The sequence below is a fragment of the Telmatherina bonti genome (assembly GCF_933228915.1).
Source record: "Telmatherina bonti genome assembly, chromosome: 1".
Taxonomy (NCBI): Eukaryota; Metazoa; Chordata; class Actinopteri; order Atheriniformes; family Telmatherinidae; genus Telmatherina; species Telmatherina bonti.
This window is the reverse complement of record NC_136619.1, coordinates 28,688,492-28,711,860: the sequence shown is the minus strand read 5'-3', so window position 1 is coordinate 28,711,860 and position 23,369 is coordinate 28,688,492. Positions and strand designations below refer to the sequence as shown.

General features: G+C 38.2%; 1 protein-coding gene across 1 annotated transcript; it reads left to right on the top strand.

Moving 5' to 3' along the window:
* Positions 1-549: 549 nt before the first annotated feature.
* Positions 550-19,935, top strand: cmtm4 (CKLF-like MARVEL transmembrane domain containing 4). The gene is made up of 4 exons (XM_079251620.1): positions 550-1,174; positions 9,352-9,528; positions 19,355-19,453; positions 19,716-19,935. The coding sequence occupies exons 1-4, from the start codon at positions 989-991 to the stop codon at positions 19,878-19,880; spliced, it is 627 nt and encodes a 208-aa protein (XP_079107746.1). The 5' UTR covers positions 550-988; the 3' UTR covers positions 19,881-19,935.
* The last annotated feature ends 3,434 nt before the right edge of the window (positions 19,936-23,369 follow it).

Genomic DNA, 23,369 nt, shown 5'->3' with positions numbered 1-23,369 from the left:
CGAATACGTTTACAATAACAATGAGAGACATTCATAAATAGGTGTTTTTAATATTTTTCTGGTTACTGTTTTGGTTATTTTCATTATAGGCAAGTAGGTTATTGCGTAACAAAACTTAAATCGATTACAGCAACATAATTGTATACAAACTAACAAGAGTAACATTCACATATAATCCTCTGGAAAATAATAAACATATATATATATATATATATATATATATATATATATATGTGTGTGTGTGTACATACATACATATAATAATTGGTGGCAAAATATTGCTGAAGCGCAATGATGGCTGAAAACAAAGAAGATCCAGAAAAAGGCAGCTGAGCTCGGTTCTGTCGGCGTGGTTCCAGCTGGGTTCGTTTTACAGGCTGTAAGGGAATAAAACAGGCGCTGAGCCTTCTCAAGAATGTGCAGTTTTATAAAGGGGCGGGGACAAGCCAGCTTTCCATCCACAGAGAGCAAAGCAGCGTCTACAGGCTGCCTCACTGTACGCTGCTCTCATTAAGTTTACAATAGCAGACAACAAGGACCTCTCCGGACTCTTCCAGGCTGCAGTAGCTGGACGGTTTTCCAGTCGTATGGACGAGTCGCACAGCTCGACAGGCGTCTGTTTTGCTGTGGCCTAAATAACCCAAGAATCGTAAATGAAAGGTAAAACAGAGGTGGGGAATCGAACAAGTGACCCGCCGAACATACGGCAGTCATAAGAGGCTCCCTGGAAGAGAGGCGTAACAGCAGAAACCAGCCTTATATTTTCCACGCCGGTCATGTTTGAGAGCATCGCCCGCTGCCGTTTCACCGCGGGGCGGCTATGAAAAGTGGACTGCCTGGGTTGTTTTCTCTTCACAGCTTGGAGGAAACAAAAGTGTGCTTTCCGTCACATAACCTGAGCCCTTAAGGTAAATCCTGGCGCGTTGTCAGCGTGCGTTTTTATCCTGTAACACTTGGTAGTCTAAAGAGTCCAGCTTCTCCAGAAATCATGAGGACCACAGAGGAAACGGAGGGCTTTGACGGCGAGGCCTCCAACACTTCCATGATCTCCGGGGCCAGCAGTCCTTATCAGCCCACCACGGAGCCCGTCTATTCCCGGAACGTTTTGGGAGGAATGAGGTGCGATTTGGAGTACCTTAGGTCGTACTTTGGGATTTTAAAGGTGGTCGAAGTGGTAAGTTTAAGCACATATCAAAACAACGCTGAAAGACGCGCAGCTGTAGGAAAGCAGAGAAAGTAAAACAAACCACGACGCACAGTTTGGGTTAAGAACTTATGCAGATGGTCAATAACATGGACTAAATATGTTTCCAGGGAAAGGGCTGAAAGAGCTGTCATATTTAGAAATATTATCTTATTTATTATTCATATGTAATAAGCCCAAGTGTCTCACATGTCATATGAAGATAAAGAGGTGAGGACATGAAGCATCAGCTCACACCTTAGTCCATTACCAACCGTTTAACTCTCTTTAACAAACATGGGTAGTATTTTATGCTCTATTTTGTTCTGCCTATCCTTTCTGATGTAAGATATTCTTATATAATTGAGCTAGTATTTCCTTTGGTTGTACTTTTTCACTAGTAAGCAGCTATTGGCCATTTCAGTCCTTACATATACCATTGGTGCACTGCCTCTGTATATATTTGCTATATGTTATGTACTGTCCAGGCACAACATTAAGTTGTGCCAGGCAAACATATTGCTTCTATTATAAATCAGTATATGCCTACCAGATGTATCAAGTGGGATAATGAACAAAGCAAAAAAAAAAAAAAAAAGAGAGGGCTAACAAAGATCTGATAAGTCACCAGAGGAGGAAATATCTATTAAGCTTAGGCTATTTGTCATCTTATTGTGCCAAATAAGCGCAACACAGGGCTACACACTCATGAACATGAAGTAGTGTGTATCCGCAACAGGAAACATGGAGTAGTAATTACCTCCATCAGTGTTTATGGACAATGCAAGCAACCTAAGAAACCTTGTTATAGCCTTATAGCCACTTGCTTTGGCCGAGAAAAAGTTTTTTAAAGGCTGTTACAAATGTTTAGTTGCTTAGTCAGGCCCAGTATGCCTGAGCTGCTGTACACGTCTGTGATATTTACCTATGTGCATGTGGAAAGGGAAGAATAGGAAGCCACCTGTCATCAGCATGGGAAAAGTTTGGATCAGGTTGTTACTAAGACTCATACTCACTGACATTATCTTGGCAGCTCATGCTTTGCAGCATCACATGATGTGAATCTACAAGTAAAGCAAGTTAGCATTTTAAAGTAGTAAATTCTTGTGTCACCAGTACGGATAATTCAACACTGTGCGCTACTGAATGCTACAAGATAGATAAACACATTTCTCATTGAACAATATCAGCCAAAGTCCGTACATGTTAAGCATTGTCTTAACTTAAGCAGCAACACACAAAGCAAAACAAAACAAAAAATCAAACTGGATTTTGTTAGGGATTTATTTGACAGAATATTTAATCCTTAAATGTGTAAACAAAGCATCACTATTGTCATTGTCATGGAGATTTTTTTCTCTGGATTAAAAGGTTTAATATCCAGTTAACCTTTAAACTGCCACCAATACTATTAAATTAAGTTCAACCCTTGAATAAGCCATCTTTGTTGCTGGAACTTTCTAAATATTTCTTAAATGTGCAGTTAAATGTGTTAGTCATGGCACAGCTCAGAAAATAGATTGAGCAAGCTTATCTTATATCCTATTACTAATCTTTTGTTTATACTGTCTCATTCGTGTCAATGCTTTGTTCCCCTCTGATAGCGATTTTCCAGTTGAGATCGTTATATTTCTTCTCTGCTGACAAGGAGAGGACCAATGAAAGTCATCCAAGCTTACACTCAGGATCTCTGAGGAGACTACAAGACTTCCTGCCAGACTTTAATAGCTCCACTGGCTTTCATTTTTACTGCTCGGTCCTCTCATTATTTCAGTATGTGCCAGCCAAGGCAGTGTAATGACAATGTAGAACCAACAGATAAAAAACAAGAGCTGACGACATGCGTTGGGTTATTAAAGTACCTAATGCACAACAGTTTCTGAATAAACACCTCGTGGCAAGGATACTTTCTTTCATTCATTTATAACACAGGGTTAATGGATGGTTGTGCTGTGGTTGGTTGTTGTATCTCGTTAATATATAAGCTTTTTACAGATTTCAGATTTATAACTGATTGATTACTTTTAGTGCAAATGGACTGACACAAACCATGCTGCTTTCTTCCACCAGCAGTTTGTGTTTAACCTTTTTTTTAAACATACAATTTATGTTTTAAGAGTGTCTACAGATATGAAAAACTTAAATTCTATTTTTTTTAAATTTTTTTTTATCAAAGTTGTTAAGTACTGCTGGGTTTATATAGTGAATGAAACACCACCATATTCTACAGTATAGGATTAGAATCTTGCCATAATCTGAGACCAAAAGAAAATGTTTTGAAACCTTAAAAGTCAGTGTTTGAAAATTGAAAACCTGAAATTCTAGTGTCTGAAAATAAGTTTTGAAACCACGGAAAGTATTTTAAAAGTCTGAATCTCAGCAAGCTTAATTTTGTACTAGAATTTTTATTTTTCACAAGTGCAACCTGCATATTACAGAAATTCCGCCTCGCATTTTCAGAGATTCAAACCTTTTGTTGCACCCTTGCTGTTTTTCATGTAATACATTTTCAGAGTATGGCGTCGTTCTCCCACATTAGTTTGCAAAAACTTCTGAAACCTTGTATGAGATCTGAAAACTGCAAAAAAGTTTTGAAACTTGAGTTTTTTTAAAATGTTTAAATCTTTTCCAAACATTATTTTGTATGTGAGCTCTGAGTGCAAAACTGCTGTTTGTTTTTGCAGAGTTTCATAGCTCCAGGTCACCTTCACGTTTTCAGAGTTTTGTCCACACCCATACGAGGTTGCGATTTCATGATTTTGGCAGCGTTCTTTCACTCCTTTGGCGTGGAACACTGAAAGTCACACTATGACAAAAAGACATTTGCACTAGACTAGCTATTATAGAGAAACTGACACTTTTCTCTCACTGAGGCTGATTTGAGCAGCATTTGTAGTATTTCAGGCAGTCAACACAGAGCTGTGTAACTCTTACATTTCTGGTTGGAAGGTGCATTCACACTGGCACTGTTTGGTTTGCCTTAAGCACCTTGCTCCACTTCCACAGATAGTCTGGTCTGTTTGAAGCACATTTGGACTGTAGTTCTCTTGAAAACTAGGAGTCTCTGGTCCAGGGGGTCAAAAAAGCAAGTAATATGTGACTCGACATACTGCAACATGTCCGTTATCTCTTGATGGATGTATATATAGATATATAGATAGATAGATAGATAGATAGATAGAAAAACTGTAATGGTTCCCAAGGTGAGGAGGACTAAGTGCTAATGGAGTTACTGTGTAGTTGTGTCAGGCTGGAGCACTAAAATGCATCAGCACACTGGCTTTCAGAGTTACACAATTCGTCGGATGAATGCAGTGACCCTGGCCCCACACGGATCAGAAGCTACCCCCAGCAGGTGTAATCTGAGTGAGGTGTGTCTGTCCTAACAGCAGGTTTGTGTCTGTGTGTTACACCTCGTGTCCCTCTGCACACCAACAACTATTTGAAGCCTTTATAGGCCTTAGAAAAATCCCTTCGAACTTGCTTTGTTTACAGCAAGCTTTCTGCTTTCATAATGAAATGTTATTGTAAAATTGTAGTTCCCATCTTTTTCTTTTAAGAAAAGAAATATTCTTCTAACAACATTAGGGTAGTGATGGCGTTTTCTGGGGATGTTGTGTAATGAAGTTACCAGATGCTTCCAAATGTCAGCACAGACTTCCTCCACTGAGAGAAGGGCCACATGCTTCATTCTCATGTGGTTGAAGCGTTACTTATTCAGAGCTTGAAACAACTCCTAAAGACAACAAAGATCCTCTGTGTGTACACAAGGAGGCATGCATATTGTTGTGTGTGTGTGTGTGTGTGCGTGTGTGCAAAAACACACTTAACTTACCTTTTGAGTAGAACTTTAACCCTCATTCAGGTTGCATTTTTCCATCTAATAGATAACTGTGGGCTCCTGCTAACACACATTCAATATTTTTAGGTTTTTTTTTCTCACTGGAAGTTCTATAGAACGGCAACATATAATGTTGCGTAGCCTTCACAGCAAGGCCTCTTTTCTCCCTCTTGAATTCTCTATCCACAACAGATGGTGCATAGGAAGGGGATCAGAGTCCCAATATGCCTCTAAAGGCAACTAATAGTGTGTTAAATCCCAAAGATTAGAATGTGCCATCATGTAGGTCAGGCAAGAAAAAGAGTGTAGATGTGCATGACGATGCATGTGCACACACACGGAACAGGTTACATTGGGCCGAAGGTTGACATCAAATCATTGCTTACAAGATGATCCAGCAAGGCGCTTGTGATCCCCCTCCTCCTTCTCTATGACTGCCTAACACCTGCTACACAGGGACCTTGTGGAAGCAATATGCTTTTCTCTAGAGACATGACATCATCTTTCAGCTCAAACAGCCCTCCTCTTTTGGGTGTAACCCTTTTAGGTATGTTGCTGTCAGAGACAGGCTGCTGTCCAACTGCACCATCGATTGAAGCCTAAACAGCTGTACTATGAAACCTTTGTCCCAACGATAGCTGGATCAGGAGCTTTGCTTTCTCTTCCCCTTGTGTAAGAGTGTCACTCTTAATGGGCCGGCTGGCCATACTGAATTCTTGTATTTTTAGCCAAACATTTGCGTGAATGGACAGTTGATTGTCATAAAAAGGAGTTTTTCCTCCACTCAGGCTTAATTAATGCCAGTCAAAAGACAATACTCTGTTTGTTAGGAACAGAGCACACCCTGCTCATTAAAACGGATTGTATGCTTGCCTTTTGAGCTGCTGAGAGCAAGCGGAGAGGAGGAGGGTTCTTTTGTTTGGGTTTATTCAGCAGCATCAACCAATGAGATAAAAACAGTTCAACATGAGACAGATATACTTATTAAATTGTATTAATGAATGCAAGTGTTAAGATTATTTACACTTGTAATGTGCTGAACTATTGGTATCAGATTAATTTTGGCTTGTTAGTAACTCACGTTTCGAGAGCTGAATTGCAATTATAAAAATGATAGTAATGCATCTTTTACTTGTAGGACTTAGTATTTCCTGTATGTGTGACTACTTGCTACTTCCAAAGCAAAGTATTTTACAACAATCCTTCACAAATTTCAATATCTTTTTGAAAACAAATAGAAGACATGTGGATAGTTGTCTAGAGTTTGCAGTTTACGTCATCGTTCCAAGTTGTATGTAAATCACTTGCTTGATAATCCTTTGTTTGGGAGCAACTATAACAGTGTTTTTAATCCTTTTATGTGTAAAAGCACGACATTTAATGTGTTGTATTTGGCTTGTTCACAAATTTCAGTTAAACTTTACCCAAACCAAACTCGTTCTGAGTCAAATGCTAATTCAGAGTTTTTAAAAGAAAATGTACAAATGTTCCATATTTAGAATAAATGTTACTCGATAATATAAATCCACTGATGCGGTTTTGAAATTTCGCGCCAGTATTTTCAATTTATCGACAAAAACTGAAGCATCTAAGTTAGTTTTCATGTTTTTTCCTGTTCAGAGATGGAGTTTTTGTCATTTATAAGCAGCCTGCATAGTTGCATGAACTGACTGTGAAAGTCATTGTTCTCCTTTCACCTGCTATAAATGGAGCCTTCTTTGACATGCTGACACAGAAAGAAAAAGCATCAAAAGAACAGTAGCTGACAATTTTTTACTACATCTCCATTGTAATAGCTCCTTGATCACAGCTTTGCATGCAGAGCAGATCTGCGAAGGTTATTTTTCATGAAAGCAAAAACTTGCAAAAAAAACTGAAGAGTGTTTATGAGTTAGCTCCGTGTTTATTCAGAGAATAAATAAAATGACATAGCATTAGGCCCCCTACTTGGAACAGCTCAGTCCACAGCTTTGACGCTGCAGTGTTTGTATTTTGCATATGATTTTGAATAACCATGTGATCCTGGATAACCTAACTATATCATATTCCAATGTGCCTGTTTTTAATTTGTACATATGGCCATAAATTTAATCTTAACTGTGATGCTAATAAAAATAAGGGAAGCCTTGGATTAAACCTCCAACAAGTGTCTCTATTCACTGCAGGACAAGTTCTTAAACAATTTCTGGGCCATTCTAGCTCACCTGCTTCAGCTTAGGTATTTGTGCAGCATGTGTGGTATAAATACAGCTCACTTATGTCACTGTGGGTTCCCATTATTGACTTTCCCAATGAAAAAAAACTGCAAACACCTACTGACGTAATACTGACGTAAATAATTTTTTTGCTGATGAAAAGAAAGTAAAAAGACACACCAACGTAAAGTCAACTTCCTAGTGCTGAAGTGTAAGGGCACAACAGAGGGAGCATAATTTTTATGGGGTGATGCCTGTAGGTTAGGACTATTTGTCTCCATTGACTTGAAATTTAATTTCCAGTTATGTTGTCGCAGTGGCTACTAGTTGAAGCTCCGAAAAAGATGGCTAATTCAGCAGAAGAATGTTATTTACCATCTAATTAAATGTGTTTATAAGGACAGACTTCTACTGATACCATTTAAATTTGCATATTTGGTACCATACCTTAAATTTATTGCTTCCAGGGATATCCATAAGAAGGGATTGTTTTTGATTAGCCTATGGGCGGTGGCTTCTTGTAAATTTGCCCTTCTGTTATTTTATGTTATGTTGGTTATTTAATACAGACTTATGTTGGGAATGAGTGGTTTTAAAACTCACTTCAAGGGTGGGCTCACTCATGCTGGCCCAAGTGTAGCGCTCATTCATCCATCCAATACAGGGTTGCAGGGGGCTGGAGCCTATCCCAGCAAATACCAGCTGAGAGATAGTGTTCGCACTGGACAAGTCACCAGTCCATCACAGGACCCAGTGTAGAAAGTGCTCTGCAGATCACGGTGGAGTGTCTGGGATCAAAACTTAAAGTTTACTGTGATGTTTTGTACACCAGCTTTCTTTGTGCGTACTCTGCTTATTCAGTGATGCTTTATTCAGGTAGTAGTGTAATGTGACATTTTTTGTTTTTTTTTCTCTTGTTTAATACTGCTTTACATTTACAGTTGGAAAAAATAGGCACCGTGCTTAGTTTCTTCTCATTTTTTGAACTGTAGGTGAAGAAACATCTTTTTTTTTTATTTATAAATGTATTGTTTGCCATCGTAGTCTCTGTGAAAATCTTTCTCATTTTAGTACGATTTTCCTGTTTGTGCGATGAGTATGCGCTGGACTATAAATGCTGTACCTTGATGAGTTCAACAGAGGCTGTAACAAATATTTGCAATATGGCTGCAATTTTCAGAGAAAAAAATGTGGTGTGTCAACAAAAAACCTTGAGTTCCAGTTCTCAGTCTCAGTGTTTGGGCTATTATTATGTACCATTTCTTCCTTTAATGTTTGCGCAACACAAGATTTAGTGCATGCATGTGCAATTACACATACACATTACATGAAACCTCTGGTATCTCGATATTATTTGTTCAGTCGAAACTGGGCCTTGCATCCTGCATGAATATTAGTAAACTGATATGACTTGAGCTGCTTTAGGTCAGTGGCATCCTCTTAGTTCTGTTATGTCTCCAGGTTTTGGACAGCTTAAAGCTAATTGGACGTTTCTGTGTGGTTTTTTTTGGAGATCTCAATGGCAGAAGACCACCTCAAAAGCAAAATTCCTCCCATTCTGTGGTTTTTTGATGGATGTTGGTTGAAGGCAAGCATCATCATAGCCTGCCAAGAGCAGGGCTCATGAGTGCTCATGGCCTCCGGTCTATTCATTGGACAATTACTTTGTAATATGGAAAGTTAGGAATTGTACCACACTCACTGAATTGCAGAAGTGACTTCACTTACATTGACCTTTTCCCTTCAAAGCAGTTTAACCACAGAGCAGTTTTAGATTGTGATTTTATTTTCTAAAAAGAAAAAAATTAAAACGAACAAAGCTCATTCTGTATTAAGCTGAATTTAGCAGACATTATCTAAAAGAGATTACGCTGCAAAAATAAGTCCCGACACGTTGGGAGTTAGTCTGATCTGACTGATCACGACTGGTCTGATTTGAATAATGGGCTCTACTCCTGGATAATGTATGCTTCTCATGTTGACCTACTTTTCCAGCCAAGAGAGACAATTCACTAATCAAGCTGATTATGTAACTTTTCTGGCAAATGCTGTACTAGACACAGTACACCCAATATGTCCTACTTTTCACACTCAAACATTGTTTATCTTGTCATTTTTCCCTCTCCCTTCAGGTGCTGTCACTCATTGGATTCATCTGCATTGAAACCATTATGATGTGCTCTCCCTGTGGAGGGGTCTACTTCTTCGAGTTTGCCAGCTGCAGTGCCTTTGTGGTCACAGGAGTTCTCCTGCTGATCTTCAGTCTCAACATCCACACCAAGGTTCCTCAGATCAACTGGAACCTCACGGTATGTACAAGATAACTCACAGTCATGTGGAGAAAACAAGGACACTTGCTTTTAAAGCAACATTTTATGCATTGAGGCATAATAATAAACGCATGTTCATATCAGCCTTTTTTAATCAAATCCTAGTCCGTTTGCACTCATTTTGCAGGTCTAATTTTACAGCTTTTTACATTCTGATTTTACATGGCTGATCCATTTTAAACTAACCCTGGTACAGTTTAAACATCAAAGTAAAAAAAAGAAATCCGAAGACTGCATAAATTTATTGTTGCTCCGTTGTTTTTTTGCAGTGAATGAACTGTTGACAGTACTGGCCAAACAGTTTACATGGGACTTTTAATTCCTGTTTAATTCTGAATAAAAGTTAATTCTGCTTTAATCTGATGAAAAATGACCATGTAAACACTCAATTCCTAACAGTGTGTTCAGACCAAACGCATTTTGAGCGTCGAAAACGCTCAAAACGCTGAACGCTCGACACTGGTCACTAAAGTGCCACTTTTGTGTCTGACGCCCAAAACGCTCCCAACGCTCCTGCCGTGTTTGCCGCTTATCTGGAGGGAGCGGCAAAGAGAGGAAAAGAGAGGAGGGAGGCGGCGCTTTCCTTCTGGTCAGTTTGAATGATGGTGGATTCAGTAGAGCAATGGCTTGGTTTTATTTAATAAATAAAGCTAGAGAACATTGTCGTAGGGCAGTGATAGTCACTGTTAATGCAACAAGAGCCGCCAACCCCCCCCCCCCCCCCCCCCAAACAAAGCGTTGCTAGGCAACGTATCCTGCTACGTTGCCAAATCAGTAACATTCAGCTTTTTAGCAAGGAATGGTTATCCCAAATATTGCGTGGAGTAATGGCGTCTCAGCCCCGTGTCTGGATTCACCACAGAAATCCTCCAGGAGCTGCGAGCTGATCGCTCTGATTGGTTGACGCCCCGTCTCAAGCGGCAAAAGTTCAGCTTTGCCCATCTCTGGCTTTTGACGCACGGAACGCCCAAAACGCTCAAAACGTGATGCGAGAAAGCTCGACGCCCACTTGCCACGCCTCCACATAGACTTTACATGGAAACTTGCCGCTCTTGACGCTCTAAACGCGTTTGGTCTGAACATACTGTAATGCAAGTTTCTATTTGGAATTAAACTTAATTCTGATGTAAGTGGCTGATTTATTTGCATTTTAATTCTGAACAAAGGCACTGCAACTATTTAATTCCTCTGTCATGTAAACCTTAATTCTGCTCAAAGTTGATTCTAGTCGTTCTGCACATGCTCGTTACCTTGTCCTGTCCCGATGCCTCGCGTTGTTTTGCCTCCTGTGTTCGGTGGTCTGTCTTTCTTCTTCTTCTCAGTTGCTGCAAAAAGTGAAGTAGTATGCTCGTGTTGAGCTGGTACTTCAAATTTATAATAAAAATAGTGGCAAAACTTGTACTTATTATGTAGTTTTTACAAGTTACAACTGAAAAGATGAGAAGCAGGGAGCCGACTTTGTTTATTTCCGGGATATGTCACGTGCGCCCTCTGTCCAATTAGAACCCCTTCCAAACTCGTCGATCTAAAGAGGAATTAAGTGAGGACGCGTTTCACAAGAACCTCCATTCCGAATTAGTATTTTCATTTAAACTCGTAGGAGAATACGTTGATTCCGAATTATTAATACTGAATTAAAAAACATCATGGAACCGTAGCCAATGAGCTTGATTTTCTTCAAGTTTCTTCTTGGTTTATGGTTTAGCAAGCAGTTGTAACTATATGATATTGTTCAGACTGTTTGGTATGCTTGAGTAAAGTACAGTGTAAAAGCCAACTAAAATCAAAAAGAAAGTAGTACAACATTTCCCCACAGATGATCCCGTAAAAAGACAGGTAGAAAAGGGGAAGAAAAATGTGCTGATAATACGAGTGAGACCAAAACAAATGGCTGCGGTAGAGGTAGAAAGAAAAGATAGATCAAAGATGAACAAAGATAGATGGAAGGAGGAAGCAAAAAAGAAAGATGGAGGGGGGTAGGGGATGGGGGAGCAATAGAGAAATTATGAGATGAGCAGGTGGGAAAATGGAAGGCTGGACGAAAACACAGGGAATGGATGAAATATTGAATGCGGAATGGAGGAGGTGAAGAACAGGGAGAGGAGAGCGTAGGGTCAAAAGAGAGTGAGTTGAAGAAGTAAAGAGAGTAAAATATGGCTACTCCGGAGACTAGAGGTGTGGTTGAGGCATGGCCCCATTCCTGTATCAAAGTTGACTTATTAACTTAATTTGATAAATGTTTAGACCTCTTCAAACGTCACAGATTTCCAGTGATCAGATGATGCGTCAACCTTAAACCCTAATAAATGCTGTGATCGCTTCTCTTGAAGCTGAAATGTATATGCAGTATTTAAACACAGCAATTATCTGTATGGCTGCAGTCAATGGATTAACATGCTCAAAAAGTTATGGCTCATGATCTACTGTCCAGTGTTAAATAATGAGTGTATTATAAAGTAAATGAATAACAGCTCAATTCCTACTTTCCTCCTCCATGGTTTCTTCTTCCAGCACTAGATGGTTTAACTAAAGTGGTTTTGTTTCCCAGCATCTGTAAAGAGGCCAAAGTTGCATCCAAGATTATCTCCTGTCCCTTGCTCTAATGTTTTCTAGAGTGGCCACAACTATAATGACTTTCTTCATTATTGCAAGAACAGCAAGGTATTGACAAGTTGAAACTGACAAGTTCAAGTTCTGGCTCATGTGCTCATGTGATTCAATCTTGTGTAAATGAAAAGTACTGCATTTGCACGTTGTCTCTCTCCATCACTGTAGTGGGAATGTCTGAATGAAACCCCAAGCAACATAAATAAAATACAGCTGACTAAATGTTGCTGCTTTAACAGATTCAAACCATGCACTTTCCATCTTCTATGTCTAAAAAGGACATAGAATATGTAGAAAAATATATGTAGAAAAATCTTCTTTTAGCTAAATAACTGAAAGGGAAAGATTCTACAATGTCCAAATTCTGCAGTGTTGATGTTTAGCACGACACTATGTGATATCAGCTGCGACGGGCTAAGTCATTGACAGCTGGAGGTTTGTTGGGAAAAGGTTTCTGAGTCACGAAGAGATAAATGTCGCCATAATGAACCTTTAACTGTTTAAGTCAGCAGAAGAGGTGCATTTAAGAAAACATCAAAGTCAGTCAGCATCTTTAACAACACTCACCAAAGAGCGTCAGTATAGCTTTAGCATCCTGGCATAAACTGAACCACCCGAGCTCTACATAAACCTGTTAAAAAAAAGCATGGCTGCCTGGCTTCCTGTAGTTGTCTACAAGCATCCTCACCAACATCAGCTTGGATGTGTGTGCATCTTTATGTTTTTTTATACAGGCAGAAGTAGCAAAAATGTCTCCAGCCATATTTCCATGGGCCACATTGGGTTTAGACTTAACACACATAGCTCACATATGCCTCAAGTCTGATTCCAACCACAGCCGTCCGATTACTGTAATGTCAGAATTGCACCTCAAACATGAAGGAAAGGCGGGGCTCCGGCTTCTATGTTTGGCAGCACAACACCAAATGAAAATGTTTTATTCTCTTGAAGAATCCAGGGTGTGTTAAAGAGTGCTTATTTAGGAACTTTTAATGGATGTTTATGAACAAAATAGTAGCAAATACAATATGAAATCCTTTTTATTTTCTACTGAGTCATCCTGCTCAGGTTTTCCCTCAATCATTGCTTTACAGTTCTGATGATTTCATTGGGCCCCATTGAAAATTATTTGTGTCTTATATACATTATTATTTGTAATTTGTAATTTGTGTATTGTTACTGTCAGTGTTACCCTGACTATAAGGTGAAACTTCACTAAGTTGTAGTTTGGTTGTGTGAATTTGATGGAAAAGAATTTTTTATGGACTAGTTTATTTATATTTTAGAAAGCTACTGAGTGAGAACAGAGAGCTCTTTCTTATGTCATAGAGTTTATTTTGCTTTCTTTGTTCTATTACTATTGTATTCAGTCCATAGGTGTTACTTTTCATATCCTGTATCATTTGCTCCTGCTCCAAACTGTAGCTTACAAGCCAACAATGCTTGCTAGTGCTCAACAATATTGCCCCAAAGTCATGCTGTGTGTGTCTATCAAGTTCAAAGCTACTCCAGTCACCCTGGGCCCCTGGGAATTTCACCACAAGTACACATTTAAGTATGTTAACCAATAGTTAACCCTTCTTCTGACTTCCTCTGTTCCCCAGCTACACACTGTGGACTGACACTGAGAGTAACCCAGCTTGTACAGAGTTGTTGAAGCAGAGAAGTTTTTAATCATATGATCCTATTGCCTCCAATTCACCCTCTATAATGACTTTGGCAGGAAAGAGCAGGAAACTTGTACCTTGAACCCACTGCTCCTCTTCCACAAGGAAATTAATTCAGTCCTGGTAAAGTTCCCAAGTGGCTGAAAGGTTGAACCGGATCCCGCACTATTTTCTTTATTCACGTTTAAATTCAGGACTTAAAGGGACAATGTGCAACAGTTACTGCCATCTAGTGGTCAAGAGATAGCAACCATCTTAAATAAGTAAGCGTCTACTATTGAGTAACAGTTGCATTTTTATTGGTTGGCAAAGTAACTTTTAGAAGAGAAAACAAGCAACTTGTAATACTCTAAATACATTTATTTGCTTTCCGGATTTCCATCTGGAAAAAGTTACCAAATGTGTATTATGAGTTTCTGCTTTCTCATATCCTAAATGTAGTTTTCCTCTTTTTTATTAAATGATGTCAAGTTATGTCCCATTTTCCTTTACATATAAATACAATCTTTCATTTCACAAATTCATAATTGCTGGTTTTGCCCATTGTCCACCCTTTGAACTGAACTTTCATATATGTGCCCATGAAATTGGTGTACATTATTCATTTTAAGGTGATAAAAACATAATAGCTTCTTTCTTGTAGATCTTTGTTATTGTTAGACATTTTAAAAACACACTACAGAACTTTCGCCATTTTCCCCGTCACATGCCCTCTATCAACAGCTAATTCGACATCCATCTTGTATCCTACCTGACCTGTTAGCTCTCTCCAGCCAGTAAAAGACAATCCTACAATGACTCTTCTTTTGTCCCTTTCTTTCTTTTAATCTTCTTGTGTTTCTTTGCTGAATCAGTGAAATTCCATTTTCAAAACTGCCAGTTCCTTATTTTACCTCAAAGCAAAATGTCATGTCGCTTCTTGGATGTAAAGGTTGTGTAGCGTGGCGTCTGAGCCTCGGGACGCTGGGTAGCAGCAGCTGTAGAAATGCACATGATCGATGTCACTGTGTCATTGAAGAAGTCTGGGATGTTTTAAGGTCAAAAAGTTACATTATGCGTCTTTAACATTGAAAGATAAGATATGAAGTCCTTTAAATGCGCCACAAAAAAGAATGGGAAAAAAAGCTATCAAAGGACAAATCCCAAGTGATAAAGGTCAAGCTCAGAAGTTATATGTTGCCTTCTCTGTAGTTGTAGCCCAGTTAAATACATACGTGCAAACACTGTTTGTTTTGTTTTACAGTGTTGTTTTACAGTGCAGAGGATGACACAATTTACCATGTGATGAAACGGCGGTACATAACGAGCTTAAAGACATTTTTACTTTCCACATTGTCAACTAGACGTCCCGTCTTCATCAACAAGTCAGAACAGACTGGAACCTTTACATGTAAAAATCTTAATATTAGTTTGTCGTATATCAAGGTTAGGACCACTCACCTCCTGTGTAAAAGCAGTGTATTTCTATATGCTTTGGTACAATCAATGTACAGTGTTCAGAGTATGTGGAGTTAATAAAATTTGTATCCTTGAAATGCTTGCCAATAATAAAGAATATTAAGTATAAGGTCATCTCATTTGTAAACTGACAAATGGTTCCTACATACACATAGGTTAATACAATAAGAACGTTACAATAGCTATGATGCTGAGTACAATAAGTTATTCTACTGGTAAAGTTTTCTCAAAATTTTAAAGGTATCCTCTTCATAAATGTTTTTATTTTATTGCTTGAGGAATGGACAGCTACATGATGTATTTAAAACTGTCTATTACAGACACATATAAGGATATTATCTATTAAAGGTTGTTTCTGTTAGATAAGCTCAGAGTTTAGTGTTGTGGTTGTTATTATTATAAGCTTCAGTCATTAATCTATCATTGGTCCAGACCAGAAACCACTTAAGCTAGTTTTATTTACTTTATCCAAAAGTGCAATCCAATATATTTCTTGGTGTGGACAGCTTGCCACCCAAGCAGACAACCCACGCAAAATACTCACCTACTTTCTCTCAGGTGTCTCTCAGTGAACCTAGAATAAATGTTGAAGGTAGAGAAAATGTTTTATGTCTATGCAAAGCTCAGGAGCTCTCTGTGAATGCCAACTGTCTACAGAATAGATTTCATTGTGAGTGTTGCGTCACTGCTTTTATGTTTTCCATAGTTACACTTCAATGAGTATTTCCACTTTCAAACTAGACAGCACTGCAGAAATATAGAATAACAGAGCAGTAGGGAACAGATAACAAGCACTGAAGAAGCAATATCTCCATTTTTTTCTGTACAAGCAAGAAGTATGCACTCAAAACAGTGAGGCTTATTTTGCAAAGAGAGATGCCAACGGTGGCTTATGTTGGTGTTGCACCTTGTATGTACTCTCTTATCTCATGTAGAAAGGTCCACGTGACACGAAAGTGTGTACAGGAGGTACTGTAAAAGACATTGACGTAGTCAAGGATTTCTTGTGACCTCCCCGACTGGTCCACAAACTTGATCTGTGTTTAGCATGCACAGTCTCCCTCTTTTCTTTCGGTATGGAGCATTTCCTTCATGCAGTCACCAAACAGGCACTGTGTCCTGTAGTTGTTTGCATTCAAATCTGCAGCTGAGCACAACCAGAGTTACCTGTAGACTGACCTTAGCCTTACTTAGCCTTTGGGTCTATTTTTATTTTTTGCACAAATTAGTTTGGCCGCATTTCCTTCTTTGGTCTAACTGATGATTTAAATGATTTAAATGAAGACTTGACTGACTAAATACTGCCCTTCATTTCAGTGTTGGGTGTTTTTTTTTTATTTTTTTTTTTATTTTTTAGTCTTGTTTGAACGGACACTTTTGAACTCCTGTTGCATGCTGTGTTGTTGCATAATAAGCTAACAAGCTATCAATATCTGTCACATTTTTTTAAAAATGTATTTCTTGTTAAAATTTGAATTATAATCTATGAAATTCCAGAAATCGATGGTATTAAAAGCGGAGCCACTTAGTGTTGTAAACGTGTGCAGTTTGAGGAGGGTAGAATGATTTGTTGTAAGCCAGCATACCAGTGGTTTGGTTCAGCATGTGGTTGTGTTATTTAAGGTTTTTGCTGGCTGGTTAAAATGTGATTTGTGATAGAAAGTAAAGCAGAGAAGCTGAGGGTCATCTGAATCCCCTGTGGAGCTGAACCTACCAAATCCTGAGAGAACCAGGAATCATAAAGTTGTGCCAAAGCTTTTGTGCTGAAAAAAGGGCTCTGGAGGGTTAATATATAGAAGACAGTTTGCTGTTTAACCAGTTTGGCAAGAGAGATAGAGGTGGATGCACAACGTGAACATTGTTTGTTGTGTTTGAAGCTGAAATTGTATGTTGAGGTTGGCCAAAGGTTGCTAACATAATTCTGGTGTTGATCAATTGTTCCAGTTAGCATGTGGTAATATGGCTCCATATTGATTAGTGATTAAACAACTGAACTGGTGGAATATTATCGGACTTTTCGTGCCATACTGAGTTGTGTGCTTCATTTGTTCTGCATGCATGCACTTTTGTGTGGTCAGTGTTTGTGACTTCCCCATTGTATGTGCCCTGTGTGTCATATGAGAGACCATGTCTGCAATGATTACAATCATGCATCGGATCACGAGGGCCATGACGGGCAATTCCCTTTTAACCCTTTCCCTACTGTTAGAAAGGAGTGTAAAACATGAGAAAGGGGTGTCTCTTTCATTCTCCTTCTCATGCATTAAAAGGTGGGGGATGGAGTTTTGTCTGTAGGAAGGGTGCGTGTGTGTTTGTGTGTAATATGAGGTGCTCTTTTCCCTCTGTGGTATTATGGTGAAGCCCCACGATGCAAACGGGCTACTTGGAAGGGTGTAAACAAATGCTGTATTTGTTTAGTAGGGCGCAGCATTATCCAGGATGTGTTTCTGAGGCAGGTTTTAGTTTGATTTGTGTCAAAAGACCACAGATATTTTAAGTATGAGGAGATCTGCAGCAGCTGTGTCAGCAGGCATCCTTACAGCTCTGCTGTACTAACAGGAGCAGTCCATTTTAGTAATGTAATACTCAGATGCTGTTACTTTCATACTTTGATCTGCTTTGGAATTACAATCATTTCATACTGGAGGAAAAATTTTTGGTGTGTTGTGTTGCAGAACGCAGGAGGCAGCAATTACAACAATGATGCTTCAATAATTCAGCTGAACCAAGCAAGGAAAGATACTTTGCCCATATACTGATATGTTTATAGGAACTTAAGTTTATCTAAGTGTGGGTAATGCAAGCATGCAGTTGTTCAGTAGCCTTTTGTACAGTTCACAGATTAAGTAGGAATCAAACCCTTAATAGGAATACAATTTGAATCTGTAGCTATTTGGTCCAAAACAAATGATGTAATAACCCTCATTTCCATCAACATAAGTAAAACATAAAATGGAGAAAAGGAGATATAATTAAAACAACACAAGAAGATGCTAAGACTGTCATGATCAGTGGGTATGGGTTTTATATTTGCCTTTTGTTAGTTATGTTGCTTCATATGCCTGTGTTTTGTGTAATGAATTTTTTAAAATATTCTGGGTGTCTCAGTGCAGTGTGATTAGTTGTGGTTCCCCTTACTTCCTGTTTTAGTTTTGTAGGGCCTGTTACTTTGTTGCTTCAGTTTACTATCTGCTTACCTATATTTCATTAGCTAACATATTGCATATTGTCATTAGTCCCCTCAGCATAAATACCATTAGTTTTTGTTGTTCTTTGCCAAGTCCCTGTTATTTTGTTTATTCTTATTACTGTGATACCTTGTATTCCTTATTATCATGATTTTGTTTCTCAATTTTGTTTTCTTGCCTTTTTAGTCTTGTGTTACTCATCATGTTATCCTGTTATCCTGCCTGTGGATCAGCTTTTTTTTGTTTTTACTTCTTGCCTCTTCACCGTGCAGTAAAGTCTTTCATTCTCCACACACTCTTGATAGTGATGCTAAACAAGATAATAAACATAGAGGAAAACAAGAGCAAAAATTAAACTGATAACCTGACTTTGAAGGTGGACAATGCCTGAAAACTACACATGAAGACCAAATCAAATAGCACTCAACACACATCGTCGGGTGCACGAAAGCAAAAGTGTTTTGTAAACCCTGAAATTCAAAGCCTCTGAATTTTAATGTTTCCAGCTGCATGATAATTGGTTGCAGCATCCCCTGATTTAACCAATAGGAGTAGCAGGGGATGGGGCAACTGTTGCTGACACCACAGAGCCAAAAAGATACATTCCATCAGACATAAATTTCCAAATATGGGGAATGTAACTACTGTGTATTTAATTCATATATATATATATATATATATATATATATATATATATATATATATATATATATATATATATATATATATATATATATATATATATATATATATATATAATGACAATTAAAAGTAATGAAAGTGTCATTTTGAAAGCTTTAGAATTTCACTAGTTTTAAATGTATCTACATGTAAGATGCCCCTGAGCATCTATGTCATCTTGCATGTTTTTGTTCCCTCTTGCAGGACCTGGTTAACACCGCTGCCAGCACCTTGTTCTTCTTCTTGTCGTCTGTCGTGCTGGCCTGCATCAACCACAACACCGGAGCTGAAATAGCAGCACTGGTGAGTACTAAGAACCAATTGACAATATTTGTGTTTCTCTTTGGTCTCCAGTTGCATAAAAACAAAACAGATTAATTCCATTTACTATAGGTATACTGATAAGGTTTTTTTTTTTTGCAACAGCAGATTTTACAACATCAGACTTGAAAAATGGCTCCTGTTAAAGTTCAGGAACTGAGTATTCTTGTAGCATTTGGTTTGCCTTGTTTGCCATTCTTATTCAGACATTGTAACTGTGCTTCCTGTTTCCATGTGTATGCAGATCTTTGGCTTCCTGGTGACAGGTGTGTACGGCTTAAACACCTTCCTGGCGGTACGGAGGTGGCGCCGGGGTAGCGGGTGTCAGGGAGCAACTCAGACCAGCGAATACATTCGAGCACGTACAGCATCTCGTGGAGAAATGGAGGCGCGGCCAGAGCTGGCATGAGAGCTGGCAGACAATCAGACAGACTTAGAGAAAGTCACACTACAGGCAGCTGACTAAGATGGACACAACTCGGTCTTGTGCTTTTGACTTCATTCCACAGGCAGAGATGAGCTCCATGGCTTTGTTTAGCAGTCGATATGGCTGCTCATGATGGAAGGAAGGTATTGAATTGAAGGTGTTCTTTGTAAATTCTTTTTAAACCGGTGTGAAGTACAACTTCTATGAAGAGCCACAGAAGGAAAAAGGTCTGACTTTGCTCCAACAGTGCTTCAGCTCTTGCTTTGGAGTCTGTTGATTTGTTTGAAAGTTTGCCCTTCTATATGAATGAAGCTGGGTTTGAGTAGAAGGTCAACTATTGTACAGTTTGCTTTTGTCGTGTCTGTGAAGTCTGTGGTAATGAATGTGATCTTGGACCTGCAGCATGCAGTAACCTGCGGCACAACATAAATTCCATCACTTTATTCTATGTGGAAGCCTGTGACAAAGCCTAATGATCATTCTTTCCGCTAAGCTATAAACATGCTTAAAAAAACTGTTTTCTGTTGCTTTTATAGTGTGACCTCAAGCCACTATTGAAACATTCGCTATCAGCAGTCATATGGTAGCATAACAAGGTCATTCCTAAGTGCAAAACAGATGGGCAATGTAACAATGTAGGTCTGAATATTTTATTGCACATCCAATAAGCTTGATACAAATGAAATCCCAGTGATTAACTCCAAATGTTTTGGCCCAAGTTGTGTAAAAACAATCCAAATATTAAATTTTTCAAAGTCTTAGCTTGATTGTCCACTTTGAAAGTTCTGTCAAAGCCCCCTCATTTCCAAGAATAGTGGTTAACTTGTTCCATCCCACTCCTACAAAGCAAAGATGGCCAAATATTGCTGCTCAACATAAGCTCACAGAACACTTAACTCTTATGGTTGTAAAAGGCCTGTCCAAAGACTATTTGTCTGAGTCTATTTATATATGAAAAACACAAAAAGTCCCCAAAACTAGTATAGCAGAGCTATATCCTTTAATTTCTATGTACAACTATTTTCAAAATGAAGAAATAGCAGTTTTAGTGGGGCTTTCTCCTGTTGCATGTCCTGTAATAAGAGCTCATCAGCTCTGAGTTGTGGCTGCAGACCCAGCCGTGCCGTACAGAGTCAGCAGACCTCCAGGTTTTCTTTTCCTGAACAAACCACATTTGTGCACTGTGGATTCTGGTTCTGAGTCCACTCCACAGTTCTCTATTTTCCAGAAATAATAATTCTACAAGCAGCTTGAGGGGCTCCAAGTTGTCATTTTTGGTTTTGGAGCTAAGATTCTCAGTGGTTGCTCATATGTAGCTCATATATTAGACTTTTAACCTTAAAACAGACTTATGTGATTCTATTTCAGCTCCCTTTTATAAGAATTATAGTGCTTCTTCAGTTCCACTTAGGAGTCATCCCTGAATTTTTTTGTGCCACTTTAAGGGTGTTTTCTTCCTCCATTGAAAACTTCTGTTCCAAATTTTATGATACTCTAAAATCTTTTCAAATTGAGTGTTTTCAATCAACATTATAAAGTACATTAAACTGCAATAACATAATTGGTACCTTGTTGCCTTTGCACTTATTCCAGGCTTCAAATAAGAAAATATTGTAATAAGAAACATGACTGAGATTATTGTTGAACCAAACATTTATGTAGTGGTTGAGACCAGTGACCTTGGCTGACATACTTTTACTCAGGTACTGACAGTCCTTCCCCCTCTTTGATTCTTGGAAAACAACTAAAATCACAGGATGCCTCGACCTGAATGCTGTTCTTTCCTAATGCCTTCTTCAAATCAGTCATGGCAAGGCTGTGGTAGAAAATGAAAGAAATATTATGAGAAAGTTGAGATTGTGAACTGGAAACGTGGTCCAGTTTGTTAATCACTTTTAGTTGAATTGAAATGTTTAAGCTTATATATGTGATCTCTCTATCATTCCATACTGCATATGTTTTATGGCTCAGATTTCACAAAGATTTATTATTCCATCCATGTTTTCTTGTTTGTCCAGATTTTTGTAGCTAACAGGAAGATCAATTTGAAGGAACATTGTATTCTTTTGTATTAAGGATGAAGAATGAAACTTAATTTCCGGTGTTTTACAGCGTTCTCACGTCTTAAATCTACACTTAACACCTCACACTTCAGGAGGCTTAACTATGGTCATCCTCAAGTTTATTCATACCCACCCTCCCCCTATTAAAGAAGGTAAAAAAAAACAAAAACAGCTGCCTAGGAAAAAGGCTGATATTGAGAAAAGTAATAAATAATAATTTTATGAAAATCACAGCATTATTTGCTAGTACTGGCTTAATAGAATTTTTTTTTTTTAAAAAGCAAACACGTGATAAAATAATATATGTTACATCACTCATAAACTAATATTTTGTTGAACAATTTTGTAGAGGTTTCCACTACAGTCAGGTGTACCTTTTTGTACCTCTCAATCAGACACTTCTGCACCTGGCAACAGGTATTTTTTCCCACTGTGCATCAGAAAGTGTTCCAATTTGGTTTTTTGGAGTTTTTTTTTTCTTCAACTCAATTAAATTACAGAACCGTCTCATATCAATTAATTACTTTTTTTTTTTTTTTTTTTTTTTTTACACATTTTTAGTTATTGTTCCTTTTTTTGTGTGTGTGTTATTTGAGTGACTGTTGTAAATTCAGCCTTTTCTTTAATGAAAGGGTATGAATAAGATTGAGGACGACTTGCATGGTCTTAAAAACTACTCTTTAGCTCCACCTCCTGGTCATCTAAAATGCTTTCTTTTGCCTAAATGCACATTTACATTGTGTGTTATAAGAAAGGACCAGACATTCCTGTTAATTGAAATGAAAAAATGAATTCTCTATGGCTTCATAATTAGTCTCAAAATGCTTGGTTAATCAGGCATCTCATGTTTTATTTAACTTAAAATATTCACTATTTTTCTTGGTTTCATGGACTGAAGCAGTTGTATAAACAGACAATCACATTTCTATTTATGTTTGTATCTTTCATTAAAGAATTTCATTTTGAGTGATGCTATAAATATTTGTACAGAAATAAATTCATACAAGCGCATAATGCCTTTTAGTTCAAAATGAACCATGTATTTGTGAAAAACTACCAAGCTGCAACTTTTTCTCTTGTACAACTTTTCCTGCAACATGTTGATAAGAATTTGTATTTATGAGATAAAACAAACAATAAAGAAAGGTTGTGCTTGTTTCCAGGTCATGCACTGCAAACTGATTTGGATTCATTGTGCTTTTAGTAACAATTCCACCTGTGTGTAAAGCGTGGAGCCATGCTTGGTTGTATTTTTGTATTGGAGATATTCAAAGCATCTTCCTATGACTTTTGAGTGATGGTATAAAATAAAGTGACACTATTGAAAGTAACTTTTTATTGAAACATTTTTGCACAAAAGGCCAAGAACAGGGAAAAAAAAAGGATTTCACATGCAACAGTCTTGTGT